This window comes from Heterodontus francisci, chromosome 3, assembly GCF_036365525.1.
Source record: "Heterodontus francisci isolate sHetFra1 chromosome 3, sHetFra1.hap1, whole genome shotgun sequence".
Lineage (NCBI taxonomy): Eukaryota > Metazoa > Chordata > Chondrichthyes > Heterodontiformes > Heterodontidae > Heterodontus > Heterodontus francisci.
In genome coordinates, this window is record NC_090373.1 from 110,939,887 (window position 1) to 110,959,283 (window position 19,397).

Consider the following 19,397-nt stretch of genomic DNA (forward strand, 5'->3'; position numbering starts at 1 on the left):
CCTCTCAAGAATTAATGAAGACAAAATTAATGACTTTCATACAAATAGATAGGTTTGAATATATTGAATAACAAATAACTCTCAGGGTTAAAAGGTATTAAACCCAGAATGCTGAGAGAGGAGGAGGGAGGAGGTTTGTGAAACACTGCTGAGTTTTATGCTGGCGGCGGGATCTCGACATCGGGGAAACTGATGCTGAGATCCCCGAGTCGCCTCTTTTCTGGAAGGCCCACCAAATTTAGTGCCAATCAGGCATTTAACTGGACAGCGGTGGGTCTTCCATAGGAATTAGAACCCCGTCGCCGGAAGTCTGGCCTTGCTGAGCTGCCGGCCAATCAGAGGCTGGCAGTTGCAGTGCCACTGCGGAGGCAGTGGCTGCTTCTGAAACTTCAGCAACCAAACACAAAGGAGCAGCTCTGGAACCAGGCTTAAGGTAGTTCAGGATGGGAGGGGTCTTGCAGGGTGGGGAGCACGAGGGAGGGGGTTCGGCCGCAAGGGCAGGGGATGGCCCTCAGCAGCAGCACCCCCCCCCCCCGTCCCCCCGCTTACCAAGGCTGGGTCCCTCATTCAGGCACTAAGTGCCTTTGATCAAGGGCCCCCTCCCACACTCCGCAACTAGGAAACAGCCTGCATGGTTTTTCATGTGATGCTTCCTGTGTGGCAACAGGGCCACCTGCTGCATGAGTAATTGTGGCTGCGGCAGGAAGAGGCACTTAATTACGGTTTAATTATCCAGTTAAGGCCTCAATTGGCGGCATGGCTGGAAGGCCGTTCAAAGACCTTCCTGCCCCAGACTAAATTTCAGCGGAGGCGGGTTGGTGGCGGGGATCACACCCATCCCACCTGATTTTATGCTCTCCCTACCTCCAAACCTGCCGTGGGGGAGAGCATAAAATTCCACCCACTGACAATCATTATGAGGGATAAACTGGCATTGGAGAGGTACCAGTACTTTGCAAACAAGTGCCCATATTCAGAAAAGGTAACAAAAAAAATGTAGTCAAGTACAGACCCAATAATACACAAATTGGTCCATTGAGGACTATCTGTGTAGCAATAACCTAGTTAACAGCAGTTAACATGGATTCTGAAGGGAAATTCTGCCTTACTCACCTCTGAGACCTGAATTGTCAGAAAATTGCAATGCAACAGCAAGCACTCTTTGGATGTCCAAGGTCCACCTGATACGATTTTCAGGTAAGCCTGTGAATTGGGCAACCAGCTTTTGCACCCAAAACATGCACTTACTGCATAGATAAATGGGGATCCTTCTATAAGATCTCATTTGCTACTTTCAAGTACAAATGAGCACTCTTTCCACTGCTCCAGCTAAGCTCAGGTAACTCAACACAGGTTAGGGAATAAACTTGGGATATTCACAGTCAATATGGTTCAGCTGCTCACTGCCTGAAACAGTTGGGCAGATCTTTCATAAATTTTCATTTTGTAATCTCTGAGTAAATCTCAATATAGTGGAGCATTCTAATGTCATGAGATTGGTCTATTTATCCTAAAATAAACTTCAGCAGGATATAGATCGGTTGGAGACTTGGGCAGAGAAATGGCAAATGGAGTTTAATCCGGACAAATGTTAGGTAATGCATTTTGGAAGATCTAATGCAGGTGGGAAGTATACAGTAAATGGCAGAACCCTTAGGAGTATTGACAGGCAGAGAGATCTGGGCGTACAGGTCCACAGGTCACTGAAAGTGGCAACGCAGGTGGATAAGGTAGTCAAGAAGGCATACGGCATGCTTGCCTTCATCGGTCGGGGCATAGAGTATAAAAATTGGCAAGTCATGCTGCAGCTGTACAGAACTTTAGTTAGGCCACACTTAGAATATTGCGTGCAATTCTGGTCGCTGCACTACCAGAAGGACGTGGAGGCTTTGGAGAGGGTACAGAAGAGGATGTTGCCTGGTCTGGAGGGCATTAGCTATGAGGAGAGGTTGGATAAACTCAGATTGTTTTCACTGAAACGACGGAGGAGGAGGGATGACATGATAGAGGTTTACAAAGTTATAAGTGGCATGGACAGAGTGGATAGTCAGAAGCTTTTTCCCAGGGTGGAAGAGTCAGTTACTAGGGGACATAGGTTTAAGGTGCGAGGGGCAAAGTTTAGAGGGGATGTGCGAGGCAAGTTCTTTATACAGAGGGTGGTGAGTGCCTGGAACTTGCTGCCGGGGGAGGTGGTGGAAGCATGTACGATAATGACGTTTAAAAGGCATCTTGACAAATACATGAATAGGATGGGAATAGAGGGATACGGTCCCCAGAAGTGCAGAAGGTTTTAGTTTAGGCAGGCATCAAGATCGGCGCAGGCTTGGAGGGCCGAATGGCCTGTTCCTGTGCTGTATTGTTCTTTGTTCTGTCTATTGCCATGTGATCTTCAAAATGTCTGACACAAAGAGGTTAGTTGTTGCAGTGCTGCTTTTTGGTCAGATATTCACCAACTGCTGTGTTACATTTTGAAGGCTTTAGAGGAAAGGTTGGCACAAGAAAAGTCAGCTTCACAGACCTTCCGGAAGGAGCTTGGAGAGACACAGCGGAATCTGCAGCTGCTGAAGGAACTCATGGAAGGCGTGAGTAGACATGTTGCATTACATCTGCTGTGCGGTTGATTTGCATAATGTTGGTGTTATTGTAAAATTCAAACAACAAAACAACCTGCATTCATATAATGCCTTTAACTTAGCAAAACATCCTAAAGTGCTAAACAGGCATGTTACCAATAAAAAAAAATGACACTGAGCTACAGATTGAGATATAAGGACAGATGAGCAAATACTTGGTCAAAGCAATAGATTTTAAGGAGTATCATAAAGGAGGAGAGAGAGTCAGAAAGGTTTAGGGAGGAAATTCCAGAGCATAGAGTCAAGGCAACTGAAAGAATGGTGGAGCGATTAAAATCAGGATTGCGCAAGATGCCAGAATTGGAGGAGTGCAGAGATTTCCAAGGCTTCTAGGGCTGGAGGAGATTACAGAGAAGGGAGGGGTGAGACCATGGAGGGATTTGAAAACAAGGAGATGGGAATTTTAAAACTAAGGCAAACAACAATGAAACGCACCCCAGGCAAAAGATAAATTCAGTTGCTCTTAAGATAAAACTGTTCCCTGTATAAAAAATAAAGAAGTACGTGTAACAGATTTAGGAATGCATCTATGAAGCATTCAAATACAATGGACTAAAGGTCAAGTTCTTAATAAAGACAAAAATGAAAAACAGCAGAATGTCGGTGTAAAATTCAAGACACAAATGTTTCTGACAATCACAGTCCTTGGGTGCCCAGAGATTACAGCATTAGTTGATAGGATTGAGTCTCTGTTATGATTTCTAAAAAGTAATAACTGTTAAAACACCCCTGACATGGACTTTCTTGCTTCAGCAATAAAATAGATGACAACAAACTTTGCTGTGTGCAGATCTTGCTAACAAATTACTCATTGTGAAGGGAGCAGTGGACCAGTTAGGCCAGCTGTGATTTTGTATTCCTTTCATTTTGAGTAATTATTATTGAAAAATTAGACAGCATTCATTCAACTGCTTTCCTTTTACCAAAAGACCACAACCAACTATGCTGCAATGCTGGTAAGTATAGATTCACAACCTAGCCATAGTTGAACATTGGGCATTTAAATTCATCATTGCAGAGAGAGGCAGTATATCTATCACCTTGCAGTGTAACTCAGAGCTTGTGACACCAAATGTAGGCGTTCATAAAATATTAGCTGGAAGGGGTCACCTACAAATCCCTGAGTATCAATAAAATGTAACAATGAAAATAATTACAACTTTGGTTCTAATTTTAACAATGTTCCTGGCAATTGAAAGCCACAATAATTCATAAATTTCACTATTAAGAACTGATACTTGACAGGACTCCATTATTGGACTTTCTGTAGGAATTCTAGACCATGGTACATTAAAAATTCCATGGGGCCTGCAGATCAATACATTGAACGTCATTTACAATTTTGTACACTTCAGTAGTGGGTAAAGGAGAGCTTAGCCTAGATTATTTGGGTGGAAAAATGACAGCAATGGGAGATAATTAAGTATGAGATGGGGCCTACATGCAGCAGTGTTGATGATTATAGATTCACAACCTAGCCATAGCTGAGCATAAGACATTTAAAGATGACATTGAAGGACATTACCTGTTTTGTACACTTCAGTAGTAGATAACAAATCTTAGCCTACATTATTTGGTTGGGAAAATGTCAGACCAGCAGTGGGAGATATTTAAATATAAGATGGATACGATACATGTTAAATACACATTGCTTTTAAGTAAACAGCATAGCAAAGGCTGCAGTTCCACTGATAAATAGAAAGGTTAGAGCAATAATGAGGTTTTAAAACAGAATATGGTAAATGAAGGGAGATAATACAAAAATGTGAAAAATTGAGAAATACAAAAGATGTAGGAGAAGCAAAAAGAGAGATTGGGAAGGGATTCTGAAAGAAGAATGATTGTCACCTTAAAGAGAAATAGTATGAGCATTTACAAGGATGCAAGGAATTAAAGGTTAGTCAAAAAGGAGAGGGACCATTTGAAGATTGCATAGCAGTAGGCAAAGGGCCATCTTATGTTTGAGAGTGAGATAATGGTAGAGGTGCTTGTGACATGGGTTGGTAATTGGTTGGTAGGTACAAGACAGAGAGGAGGGATAAAAAGAATGTATCTGATGGTATATGACAAGTAGTGTTCCCCAGGGATATGTGCTGAGGCCTTAGCTTTTTGCAAGATATATCAATAACTTGGATGAAGGAATAAAGCGTGTACATCCAAATTTGCAGATGCAGATGTTAAACAGCACAGTAGGTTGTGTGGATGGAAATAGAAAGTTATAAAGGGTGTCATGAAGACACCACCTGCCATGAATAAGGAAGCATATTAATTGTGTCATATAAACATTAATTTTAAACTGTTGCTGGACTGAAGTGATGAATAGTTTAAAGAGATCAGCAGTGGCTAGGAAAATTTGCATTCTAAGAGACAGTTGCCTAGGAAAAGAAATGAAACTGCTCCCTGATCCAATTAACCCAAATAGATTTTGGTGACGAGACATTGAAGGTGGAACATGCCAGCATTCCATTCCACCACCCACCCCACTCCACCACCGCCGCCCCCCCTACCCCCACCCCCCCTCCACCCCCCGCCCCCCCGCCACTACGGGTGTCTGCTAAGATGAAAGGAATCCATAAAAATGGAGGAGAGTATGTTTAAAAAAAAACAACTGGTCACACGACTAACCTGCTGGCCCAGGGTTTTTGCATTATGGTACAGGACAGTTTGAAGACAGAGACTACTTTGAAGACAAAAGAGAAGGAAGGTCTCTCTCCCTGGCTCTCTCTCTCTCACGAATTTCCAAATCCATTGAAGCCACTTAAACCTCAAGAGAGAAGACTCCTACGTCAAAACAAGTTTGAAAGTGTGCAGTGGGCCCCAATGAAACAGCAAGATTTAACTGCAGTCAAAGACTCTACATTAAACTCAAAGGACAGTAAATAAACCCCAGCTATTGCTTCAAACTTTTCCCCTTTATTCTTACTACTTTTCTGTCTCTATCTGCATGTGAGGTTATCGTGTGTGCATGCGAGCATGGTCGCGTCGCATATTCATTGTCGTTTTAACCGAATTAGAGTTTTAAGGTTAATAAACTTACACCTTCCTCATTTAAATCTAAGAAAACCTGTCTGGTTGATTTCTTTGCCTTACAGTTGGAGAGCAGTGAACAAGGATTCACTGAAGAGGAGCTAAAAACACGGTGTTTTTAAAAATTAAACCCTGTTGTGGTCAAACCAGGCAAAGGCTGAAAGGGAACCCCTAGACCCCTTTCTCATCTGATAGTAACAAGGGACATAGACAGATTAAGTGAGTGGGAAAAACTGTGGTAGGTGGTGTTCAATGTGGGAAAGTGTGAGGTTATTCACTTGGGATTCAAGAAAGATGAATCAAAATATATTCCGAATGGTGAGATACCAGGAACTGTGTAGGGATTTGGTGTCCATGTCCACAAATCGCTAAAAGGTAATGTACAGAGAATCAGAAAGGCTGATTGAATGTTGGCCTTTATCACAAAGGGGTTGAAATGCAAAGGAGAGAGAGTTATGCTACACTTGTATAGAGCCTTGGTCAGACCCCGGTTGTAATCCTATGCTCCGTTTTAGGCATCAGAAAGGATGGCCAGCCATGGCTCAGTTGTCGCACTCTTATCTATGCGTCAGAAGGTTGTGGGAATGAGTCGCATTCCAGAGACTTGAGTACAAAGATCTGGGCTGACACTCCAGTGCAGCACTCTCACAGGTGCTGTCTTTGAGATGAGACAGTAAACCGAGGACCCGTCTGCTCTCTTAGTTTGAATTAAAAGATCCCATGCCTGTCTTGACAATGACTGCAGTTTGCTGAAACCCAACCAAAGAACTTTGGGTCCAGCTGGATTATTGAAACATGTTTTATGAAAAGTATCTATTGAGGCAAACGTTATAACATCATTTAATATGGAATATCATAAGTATTTGAAAACCAAGAAGATAAAATCATCCAGGGAAGCAGCAGGAAACTTAGCTGGACCAGCCACCTAAATAATGTGGCTATAAGAGGCCCAGAGGCTGGGAATTCTGCGGCAAATATCTCACTCCTGTCTTCCCAATGCCTGTCCACCATCTACAAGGCACAAGTCAGGAGTGTGATGGAATACTCTCCACTTACCTGGATAACTGCGGCTCCAACAACACACAAGAAACTCAACAGCATCCACGACAAAGCAGCCTGCCTTATTGGCACCACCTTAAATGTTCACTCCCGCCACCATCGACGCACAGTGACAGCATTGTATACCATTTACAAGATGCACTGCAGAAACTCACTGAGGCTGCTTTGACAGCACCTTTCAAATCCCTGACCTCTACCCCATAGAAGAATAAGGGCAGCAGGTACATAGGAACACCACCAGCTCCAAGTTCCCCTCCAAGTCACACATCATCCTGACTTGGAAATATATCACAGCTCCTTAACTGTCACTGGGTCAAAATCCTTGAGCTCCCTCCCTGCCTGACAGCACTGTGGGTGTACCTACCCCACACAGACTGCTGCGGTTCAAGAAGGTGGCTCACCACTACCTTCTCAAGGGCAATTAGGGATGGACAATAAATGCTGGCCTAGCCAGTGATGCTCATATCCCATGAATGAATTAAAAAAGGAAATTTAAACAGTTGCAATTGAAGAGCCAGTAGCAGCATGGGTACAATTGGTTGAATGACTTTCTGTGGTGTAATTTCTATATAATATAACTTTTCTTATCTTTGAAGTTTTCATCAAAGAACCAAAGACTGTCGGAAAATTCAACCTTTGATGAACCACCGCAGGACTCAGAGATGCCCAAGCAATCCTCAGGGGAAGAGACACCAGCCATCCAAAAGCTACTGAAGGAAATGTCCTACTGTCTGCATGACCTGCGTGCACTATGCAATATTCTTACTCAGAGGGCACAGGGCAAGGAGCCAAACCTTTCGCTGTTACTTGGAATACAATGTAAGTATACATTTGAACTTACTCGTCGACCTCCTGTAGGTTTGAAGACAGGGAGTCAAGACTGAGGGTAGTTTTTAGGAGATTCAAGGGTAGAGGACAGAAGATAATTAGACCAGGACATGTTGGCATAATTCAGTCACCATTTGAAGTCCTTACTTTTGTATCATGCTTTGATTTTCTATTATTATTTATAGTTAAATGTGTCCCAGGTAGACCTATTTCAAGAGTGAAAAGCACAAGAAAAAAGGTGAAGATCCTTGGACATCTTTGCACTTCACATACATTTCCTGGAACAATCCTGAGTGGGGGCAAAGAGCAACTGAAATTACATATATTTACACAGAATTTACAGCATAGAATTTATAACCATTGGCCCAACACAAGCTTCCTCCAACCCTACATGATCTAACCTTCTATGCCTTTCTCCCTCACGTAATTTTCTAGCTTCCCCTTTAATGCATCTATGCTATTGAACTCAACTACTTCTTAGGAGAGCAAGTTCCAAATTCTAAAGAAGTTTCTCCTGAATTCCCTATTAACTTTATTAGTGACTATATTATAATTTTGGACCCTAATATTGGTTTCACCCACATGTGCAAGCATTTCTCCGTGCCTACTTGTCAAACCTCTTCATAATTTTAAAGACCTCTATCAGGTCACCCCTTTTCTAGAGAAAGTAACCCCAGTCCGTACAATCTTCCCTGATAATTATAACTTTGCAGTTCTGGTATCGTCCTTGTAAATCTTTGTTGCACCTTCCTTGGTACCTTTATATCCTTTTAATAATATGGAACCCAGAACTGTGTACAATACTCTGTGGTCTAACCAAGGTTTTATACTAGTTTAACATAATTTCTTTGCTTTTCATTTCTATTCCTCTCGTAATGAACCCCAGTGCATTGTTCGCTTTATGTTCTTATTAACCTGTGTCACTATTTTGAATGATTTATTTATCTGTACCCTCAGAACCCTTTGTTGTTTTATCCTTAGCCTCATATTCCAAGGAATATTTGCCTTCCTATTTTTCTTACCAAAATGTAGCACCACCCACTTATCTATATTGAAATTTATTTGCCAATTTTATGTCCATTCAACAATTTGGAAGAGACAAAAATATTTATAATACACACTAATAAGGCAGAAGTGACATCAGCACTACTCTCACCACATTTTCTTAGCTTTTGGATGGATCCTGAGAAGTGCTTATTAAAAGTGGTTCTTTGTGGTTACACTAAGATAACTCAGGTCAGAGGATTTGCAAACTCCTTCACTTCTGAGAGGATCAGAAGGGTGGGAAACTGTTTCTGAATAGCAGCTGCGAGGCTCTGAAGCCAGTAGCCATTGCAGTTCCATTTTAGTCCCTCAATTTTAAATGCCTTTCAAGTGCTGTGTGCATGTTGGGGCCATGGTGATGCTTTCAGGCCTATTCCGGTACACACCCTGGAATCGTGTGAGAATAGTCACCCCATCAGCTCTATCTCTTTATGCCATTCAATGGGACATGGACGAATATATTTTCATTTTCCTTGGTTTCACTTGTGATGATTTTATTCAGTTATGGATCAGCACCTCATTCTTACACCTCTGGGACTTGGCATGACTCCATTGCAGGCTGATGCTAAAATGGATCCTTTGTGAGATGATCAACTCAATTGATTTACCCATAACTCGCACACTAATAGGCAGTCTAACATTGTCTGTAGGGTTTAGCACTATAGTAAAGACAAATGTAACACTTGTGCAGTAGATGGGGCTTGTCTGTTTTAGATTAATTCACAATGCTAGGCAGAGTAGTAGATGCTTTACCCTTAGAGTGCTTACTTCTGAGGCTGGGTGCAAACAAAGAAAACATATTCCATTCCCCATACTCTTGATTAGCACACAGATTCACTGCCCCCGACACCCACCAAAAAACTGAGGACAATATCACTTTATAACATATTTGCAAGTCAAAACAATATTGGTGCTAATCGAGGGAGGGATATCTAATACAGAACCATAGATTCATAGAATGAGACAGCATAGAAAGAGACCATTCAACCCACCATGCCTGTGCCAGTCATTTGAAAAAAACTATTTAATTTGTTCCACTCCCCTGCCCTTTCCCTATAACCCTGTACATTTTCCATTCAAGTATTTATCTAATTCCCTTTTGAAATTGAATCTGCTTCTCCCATCCTTGTAAGCAGTGTATTCTAGATCATAACAACTTGCTGCATAAATTTATTTTTCTCTGGTCATCCTGGCTCTTTTGACAAATACCTTAAATCTTTGCTCAAAGATAAATTTCCCTCTGTTCGCCACTTAGCAAAATAATAGGAAAAATGTGGGAAACAACACTTACACACACAATTACCTTTTCTCTAAAATAGCGCACATAAGAAAATCTACCCCTTGTGACAAGATTTCTATCGTAACAAATGTTTTCTCTGCTTCGTTAACAGCTCTGCACTGTTCAAGCGATGAAGGAGAGAATTACCATAGTGGAGAATTACTTGCGAAGAAGCTAACTGATGTTTGTCAATTACGGAAAGATATTGATGAATTAAGGACCATAATATCAGATCGATATGCTCAGGATATGGGTGACAACTGTATTACTCAGTGACAGTGTGTTTATCTTGCAGCAATAAGAGCATTGACTGTAATGCTGCTTTGTTACAGTCCTGTGCTTTTCTATTAAAGAGCCATAAAGCAAAGTTGTAGCTTACATCTGAAAGAATGAGCCACAAATGAAACTTTTCTGTTTTACTGAAAGATGTTGTTATAGAATAATATGGAACGTATGAACATTTTTTCCCAGTTAGTTCTTATTTTTTCATTGAAAACTACTGAATATAGAGCCACCTGCAACAAATATGATTTAAATTAAAACTATTTTCTTTGGTAGAGGGAAGTTTTTTTTCTCATTTGAATCTGGTGACAATACTGAATAGATTTGCATTGGTTATAAGACATGTTAAGATTAATGTGTTTTACTCTAAACTTAAGGGCTTAATTGGCAAACATGCAATCTGATGTGAAACCTAACTCTACTCACCAGGAAGCTTTATGATTTGATGCCAAGTTTTGTTGAGATAGAAGCTTTACAATTTACCTCAGCGACCCTGAACTGACAAAGGAAAAATTAACCAGGGTTCCTGCTCCTGATTGTTATCCAGTTGGAAAGTGCTTACGTTCAGATGTTAAGCTTGGCTGTGATGTTCTGCTCTCCTCCACTGTGGGTGAATCACTGATAATATTCACTGTCAAGGTTTACGCAGGAAGAACACCCAAACAGGAAAGGTACAAAAGGTTGGCAGATGACTTTAGGACTGTCCCATAGAATGAAACATCTGCTTCCTAACAGAAGGGGTGAAAAATTGGAAAAAATACTTGAATAGGAAGTGAATAATTTACTATCTATTTGAATGCTTCTTATTTTCTCCCATTCAGATGGATGTGGGCTGTGAACAGTATTAGCATTGCTGGTCATTACTGATAAAATGCAACTTAAAGTGCTTTACACAGGTGGCAATTATTATTTTGAGTTCCAGTACACAGGTCTAAATTTAGATTTACAGGACCATTCTCAAGCTTAATTGCATGCCCAAACTCCATTTTCTGTATCAATATTTCCTAAATAACTCTGGGAAGATCACTTTCACCTTTACCAGAATTGTACTCCTATTTCAGAAACATAATCATGATCTTACAGTCAAAGCTGAATTACAGGCAAATTTGCACTATACACTCAAATTTGGAGCACACTATAAACTATTATGGCCAGAACTCAGACGGAACGTTAGTGGGGAAAAAAGAGAATAAATCAAGACAACAGCAAGAATCCACAGATCATTAAAGATGAACAATTGTATCTGGCTATTTGCTAATTGCTCATTACATCACAGCTATTCTCAGGGGGAAAACTCTCTGCTGGTTGGAGTCATACATAGCGCAAAGGAAGATGGTTGTGGTTGTTGGAGGTCACTCATCTCAGCCCCAGGGCATCACTGCAGGAGTTCATCAGGGTAGCGTCCTAGGTCCAATTATCTTCAGCTGCTTCATCAATGACCTTCTGTCTATCATAGGGTCAGAGGTGGGGATGAGTTGGCTGATGATTGGACAATGTTCAGTACCGTTCGCAACTCCTCAGATACTGAAGCAGTCCCGTGTCCATATGCAGCAAGACCTGGACAACATTCAGGCTTGAGCTGATAAGTGGTAAGTAACATTCACGCCACAAAGGTGCCAGACAATGACCATGTCCAACAAGAGAGAATCTAACTATCTCCCCCTGACATTCAATGGAATTGCCATCGCTGAATCCCCCACTGTCAACATCCTGGGGATTACCATTGACCAGAAACTGAACTGTACCAGCCACATAAATACTGTGGCTACAAGAACTAGTGAAAGACTGGGAATTCTGAGGCAAGTAATTCACCTCCTGACTCCCCAAAACCTGTCCACCAAGTCAGGAGTGTGATGGAATACTCTCCACTTGCCTGCATGACAGCAGCTCCAACAATACCCAAGAAGCTCAACACCATTCAGGACAAAGCAGTCCACTTGAGCGGGACCCCATCCACCAACTTAAACTTTCACTCCCTCCACCACTGACGCACAGTGGCGACAGTGTGTACCATATACAAGATGCGCTGCACCAAGGCTCCTTCAACAGCACCTTCCAAACCAGCAACCTCTTCCACCTAAAAAGACATGGGCAGCAGATGTATGGGAACACCACCACCAGCAAGTTCCCATCCATGTCACACACCATCCTGACTTGGAACTATATCGCCGTTCCTTCACTGTTGCTGGATCAAAATCCTGGAACTCCCTTCCTAACAGCACTGTGGGTATACCCGCACCAGATGGACTGCAGCAGTTCAAGAGGCAACTCACCACCATCTTCTCAAAGGCAATTAGGGATGGGCAACAAATGCTGGCCTTGTCAGCGATGCTCACATCCTATGAACGAATAAAAAAAAAATAGCAATTTGAAATTTGTCAGAGTTTACTTGTCACGCAGCCAGTTTAGCCTATTATAATATGGCACACTGATTCACATCCACATTTCTCAAATCCTAAGTTTAGATTTATCCCCTCAAAGATTCAAAGGATACGAATTAGGAGCAGGAGTAGGCCACTCGGCCCCTCGAGACTGCTCCACTATTCAATAAGTTCATGACTGAACTGATTACTCCACATTTCCACCTACCCCTGATAACTTTTCACCCCCTTGCTTATCAAGAATCTATCTACCTCTGCCATAAAAATATTCAAAGACTCTGCTTACACTGCCTTTTGAGGAAGAGAATTCCAAAGACTCACGACCCTCTGAGAGAAAAAACTTCTCATCTCTCTCTTGAATGGTCGACCCCCTATTTTTAAACAGTGACCCCTAGTTCTAGACTGGGATCTATTACAATTTGACCAACTTCCATGGGATTTTATGAGACCCACATAAAATATAATCTGGTAATTTATCTGAGCAGTCTGGGTTGAAAGTGTGTAAACAATGGAAATCTGATCAAGTACAACAAAGGATTCACTTTTAAAGCAGTACCATCTTGCATGTTCAGCAAATAATTTAGTCATTTGTTTGCAAGCATGTCAAAAAAATCAAGTCTATTGCACAAGTCATCAGCATGACAAAAATGATAGTTATACCAGTAACTTCCTGGCTGAGGGTGGGGGTGTTCCTCCTATCAGCCACCGTAACTTTGGTGCAGATCAGCAGAAACCCTCTTTATGTCTAATCAGGGCTTCCATCAGAGTTACAGTCAATCGGAAGAATTCCCGATGATATTTGCAAACCTTTTTGATTTTTTACTCTCCCTGCGCAGGAAGTATTTTATTAAACTCTTTTTATGAATATTTGCCACCAAAAGGTTGAAAGTTGTGATTTTATTGGTAAAGCAATGCCGCTGAGGAAACTTGGGGTTCTGTGTAACAGAAAATATTTACTACTGTCACCAAACATGCAGTAAAAACAGTTTCAATCTTTAGCTGTCTCCCTGTAAAAACCAAAAGGGGACAGAATTCACCATATTATTTCAGCTCTTTTACTGGTTCATGAAACCTCTGTGGTTTAAATAAGTACTTTTGTTTTACTGGTTATAGTTGCAGTCTAATAGAAAAGATTTTTTGCAGCTAACAGCTATCAGTTCAATTGTCCTGTGGAAAAGGAAACAAGGAACTGAGATGTATAACTAGGTCGATATAAAATCTCCTAATGACTACTTTCTGTTTGCCCTCATAATTACTATAGATAATAATTGAATAAAGAAGTTTACTGTCAGCAGTTAAGAAGATTGCAGTATGTCTAATAAAGGTTTCATCTCAGAGGACGGACATGATAGTTATTTCAGAATTAGACTTAATATAAGCAGTGAAAGTTGCATCAGAGCTAAATCAAATGAGAGGTGCACTGTAGCAGCCTGTCACCTGAGGTCAAGGGCAGACCTGTTAGATCACCGGTGAGATAATCAAGTTTTCCATTTTTAAAATAAATTGTGCACAACAATAGTAATTAGTTTAACTGCAAACAGTATGGACATACATTTGAAGTCATTTGAGAATTTAATTCCTAACAACTCTGCTATTTTAAATTGGTCCGCCTCATTAATTTTCATACAGAGGCCACTTAAGGCAGCTGAGGAGTGGTGGAATTCAGTTCCAGGTAGATTTTTGATCCAAAATTTATACAGAATGCCAGATCTTTGTGGTCCAGAAACATCCTCTAAATACAAAATTAGTACTATCTTCAAGAAATAACGACCTTGCATTTCAGCAAATGTGTAAAGCATAACCATGTTTTCAAAATATCATTATTTTCCCAGGCCACACAGTGGTGCAGGGCAAGTGGGAGGACAGATGCTCATCAATCCTTATTCCAAGGAACTGATAGAAAGTAGTTGAAAACAGCCCAAGGATAACAGTCTGATTGTCTCTTCCTCTATAAGAAGGCACCTGGTATCTAGTGAGAGCTTCCGCACAGAATCATTGATAAGACTGGGAGCTCAGCATAGTATAAAACATCAAATTTTGTGGTACCATGTGTTGATGCAACAATGTATTGTGCCACTGTGTGCCATTGAGTGTGGAAATTGATTATGCCTGTGGCTTTAGTGCTAATAATTAATTGGTTCTTCCGCGATCACTGCTGTAATACTTTTTCATTTAGTGGAGCATATTAACATTTTTGATGGAGTGTTTTTTGTAATAGTTGTGCATGTGTTTTTTTCTTTAGAATGAGGTGAATTGTGAAGTAAAATAAGCAGAGCGCAAGACATGAATATAATTGTATTACCTTCATTCCGAGCTATTGTTATTTTGTAAACAAATTCCACAAGAGGGTTTCTGGAATATGAGTCCATATAAAACTCTCACGCTTTCTAATTTTATAGTGTTAACTGGATTTGGTATGGAGTCTTTGACATTTTTTTTTACCATGGAATTCATACAATGTATTGCAATAAGCTACTAGAGTGTGTATGTAATAACTGAAAATGTTCTTACTGCATAATGGTAGTTTATTATTTGTAGCACCTGATTGTGTTAACTGACTGACCAGATGAGTTTTTCCCTTTCTCTCCCCCTACATTGTACACACTGGCACTTATATAACAACAATATATAAAAAATGTGTAATAGATAATTACAAACTTTGCAGTACTTATTGAAAAAAATGAGTCATTTTGACATCAAGTGCTGATTCTAACTGGTCCTATTGTAGGTAAGTTCCCACAGTGCTCTGTCCCTCTCCAATGATGTCATCACCTTCCTAACAGCTACTGATGCAACGCTCCTCAATATGTCTGTTCAGCTTCCCAAAGTTGGCATTGTCTTCATTAAGATCACCTTTCCCAACATAATACCACTCTTCCTAATATTACCACTTGACTCCACACCACCATTAATGCCTGAGAGACAAACAATATCAACCTCACTAGTTTTGCCACTTCTCTGCAGTATGAGCTTTGTTTTCTTGGAGGCTACTGATAACATAAGTGAGATTTCTGCTGTATGCTAGTTCTAATAAAATTATAAGGCTTTTTTTAAAGAAAGGTTTCTGATTTTGTTACACCTATTGTATTGAAGAAATCTTACCCCTATCAAATCTAATGTATTCTCTTTGCTTGGCACGATGCCAGTGCTTTTCCCACATCTACCACTGCTTTCGTACATTTTTAAGCAGAAAATCTGACATAGCTGGTTCACTCCCTTAAACTCCAAATCAGTGCATCGTATGCTTCAAAATACAGTCATCTGCTGAAACTCTTCATGGCACTAATTAGGTTTTTTCCCCCAGTTTCACCTGTTCACCTTTGTCCCTGGAGGGCAATGATTCATACTGGATGTCAGCAACTCTTCAGTGCTGAACCCAAGAGGCCTCTCTCTGGGGAAATCACTTTTGAGTCTGAATCCATCCTCATCTGACATGCACCTGTGTGTTCTTTCCTGCAGGAGTCACTGAACAGGTCCAGGCTTGATTTTCTCTCTTCCGGACCTGGGGACACTGAGGCCAATTTTAGCACCTCCATGCTGCCCTGAGGTCAACTAACAGCTCAAACCTTGAACTTTCCTATTATGCATGGCTCAATACCATATCAGGTAGTCCATTTATCCACAGAGCCATAGGATGACCTGGAAAAATGAGTTAACTCTTATGTTACATTTTGGATTTTTTTTTTGGAAATAACCATTCACTAATATTTTACAGTTAAACAAGTTTTGTGCATCACCTAAAAACTTGGTACACACCTCCCAGCTGCTCTGTCATCTGAGTTTACCTGACCTGACAGAAGGGAGAAAAAAATACTTAATTAGTGCAATGCAGGGTATAAGTAAATTATTATATTCTGAAGCAATGTCATCTCTACCTCTCACTTGTTCTCCCCCCATTGTAACTGTGCATAACATTCCCCACCCCCTGTTGCTGCTGTGCATACCGCCCCCCCCCCCCCCCTCCAATTGTAACTGTGTCAAACTTACTTAAATACAGGCAAATTCAAACTGTAAACTATGCACTTCATAACATGGGAGCTGCGGTTACTCTGACTGTGTCACATGCTTTGCAATGAATTTTCCCTGTTGCTTTTAGTTTTATATCTATCTATATGAAAGGGAAGAACTTTAGGGACAGGGCCTTATACAAAGATCTTACTGTACAATAAAGAAACTGCGAACTAGCACTTTGAAAGGATATTTTGCCTCTGTTTCTACTGTTTTTAAACATAAGTTTACAGCTAGATATTTTATGCCAAAGTTCTATTTATGTTACATTTTGTAAATATGGTGATGGCTACTATTTTTCCACTTTGAAAATGTTTTGTTTTTATATGTACAGAAATACAATAAAGTTTTTTATATAATAAAATTAAAGTTCTGTGAAAAAGATGAGTTGGTTTCTCACAAAATGAACATTGCTGCAATTTTACAAAATATTTTATTTATCAACCAGCTACAGCTTCATTATGATTTACACATTGACAGCAGATTGGAAGGTGCTAGACCTCACAACACGTTATCCATGTGACCATCCCACACACAGACTGTCAAACACATTTTCATGGAGTATCACAGACAGCAAATAGATACTAAAATGATGACTTTCACAAGTCTTTATCAAATTTATTTATTTAACTCAGACTTCAATTATTTTGCATATTCTTATTTTGCTCTTATTTCCCCTTAACATTTAGTTCAGTATTTTTTCTGTTTGTTTTCTGGGTTTTTCAATATTTTTTACTTGTGTCTTTTGCTATTTTCTTTCTTGAACATCTAATGATAATATATTACAGAAGATAGAAACTGTAGAAAAGAAAGAGAGGTCCCCAGAACATCACAGCAATTATAATAGTTTGGGTTTTTACATTTTTATATCCTTTGAAGATTGACAATAAATTATAATCAAAGCAGCAATACTATTTTATTACTCTAATGTTAGACCACAAATATCATGAAGACAGCATGAAAGAGGTAAAGCAAACTAAGTATCGCTGAGCAGTCATTCTATATTCTAACAAACTGAATGGGATGCATCTTAGATCTGGGTTACCATAACAGTGCTGCATCGAAGAGTCAGCCTAGATTATGTGCACAAGTCTCTGGAGTGAACTCATAACCTACTGACTCAGAGGCAAGAGGGCTACCAACTGATCCAAGGCTGACGCCATAGCTATTTGAGTTAGATTTGTTAAAGAGATCCATGGGACATATTCATAGGTTACATAAACATAGCATTAGGCTAGATGTCAGGATTTTTTTCTTTTTACAGATCTTTTTCCTGCCAGGTTTCTTTCTTCCCTGAATTGGCCTCAGTTTTTTTTTGCCTCTACCAGGAGATTGTGTGGCTGTTAGTGAGTGGGGAGCAGGGGGGTGGTGGGGGGGGGGGGGGGGGGGTCAATGGCATCCTGGTGCTCAGTTGGTCTTTACTTGTCCACCATTTTTGTATGTTCCTCCATCATATCCAGATCTGATTGCAATTGTTTAATCTCATCTAAGGTCCTAAATTTGCAAGCAATTTCTCCATTGTCTGAATCATTAAAAAGGTTATAGAAAGCAGAATCTACTGGTAGGTGGCCCCCAAGCAGACCCACTGTATTTAACAATACAGTTTTCCTATAAGAGTGCCACTGATTTCTTATCCAACCCGGGATATTTCCACCATTCCCAGTGAACCTATTTAGTAGCTTAGTGAGTAAAATCTTGTCAAAGTGCAACCCAAATGGCTAAATAGAAAATTAGTAGGGAAATAAACCTCAAATAGATTTTACATCAGGTATAAAGAGAATAACTATCAAAAGAGTAGGACAAATACACATACATACACACACGCATAAGAGACAGACAGAGAAGGGGAAAAAGGAAAGTGACTTTTAGTGGCAGGAGGTCATGATAAACCTGTTGCATTCTCTTGGAAATCAAGTCCTCGATGGGTGCAGGCCTCAGATGATTGCAGTTTTCTCTCTTGATTGAAGGTTCAGTTGAAGATGGTTGGTAACTTCTAGTCCTCACTGCTGTATAATGTAGATGTAGGATTCTGCAGCAGGTCACATGCCTTCTGGCTTGGCTGTAACACAAGCTGTTAGGACATTGCTTCTCTCTCTCTTGCTCTCTTATAGTAAGGTAAAACTGTGTCACCTCTCACCTCTTGCAGGAGACGTTCTCATCTCTTCCCCATGATGATTGCACAATGGCCTAGGACATGACTACTTCACACCTTCTTTGTTTCAGAAGAAGACATTCAATTCTGGAATGTTTTTAGGATGGGGCGCAATTGGCACCTCTTAACTTTGAAGATTTGACCTGTCTCTTTGTCCAGCAGTTTGGATACACAAAATGCCAATCCCTTTTACTTCAGTAGCCATTTTAGACCATTGTTCATCTTTTTAAAAGACAAAGTCAGTTTTGCATAATTCTTCAGAGTTAGTCTCTAGCTTGTATTATCGCACCTCCAGTGTGCATGAGAGGTGGGACAGCAGAGGGTGCCATGCCCATCGCCCACCTGCCACTTCTGGTATTTTACCAACGGTGAGGAAGATGGTGGCCGGTCCGCCCACCCACCCTAAGGCCAATTGAGGCCAATTAAACCTGGTGGCCTCCTTGCGGGCTGGAGGCCTAGCAGCACCGGCCGACCCCACTGGAAGACCCCTCCCCTTACCCTTATGATCAAGATCCCCACCCCCTTGCTGCAGCCTGGCTCATTGTCCCCCGCAAGCCCCGACCCATCTTACCTTTTTGTCCGGCCTCCATTGCTGGCTGGGTCCAGGGCTTGCTGGATTGGCTGGCAGTTCTTGGAGGCAGGACTTCCTGCCTCTGAGGGGTGGAGCCATGACCTTGGGAAATTAATTGCCTGAACCACACAAA

At 40.9% G+C, this 19,397-nt stretch overlaps 1 protein-coding gene across 9 annotated transcripts in view; it reads left to right on the forward strand.

Moving 5' to 3' along the window:
- cep85l (centrosomal protein 85, like) overlaps positions 1–16,868 on the forward strand; it is a 380,598-nt gene extending 363,730 nt beyond the window's left edge. For all 9 annotated transcript variants that reach the window (XM_068025467.1, XM_068025473.1, XM_068025482.1 and 6 more), the window contains 3 exons: positions 2,475–2,582; positions 7,316–7,538; positions 9,983–16,868. In XM_068025467.1, coding sequence (XP_067881568.1) covers positions 2,475–2,582; positions 7,316–7,538; positions 9,983–10,146 — 495 coding nt within the window. In that variant the 3' untranslated portion in view covers positions 10,147–16,868. The remainder of the gene's footprint in view (positions 1–2,474; positions 2,583–7,315; positions 7,539–9,982) is intronic.
- The last annotated feature ends 2,529 nt before the right edge of the window (positions 16,869–19,397 follow it).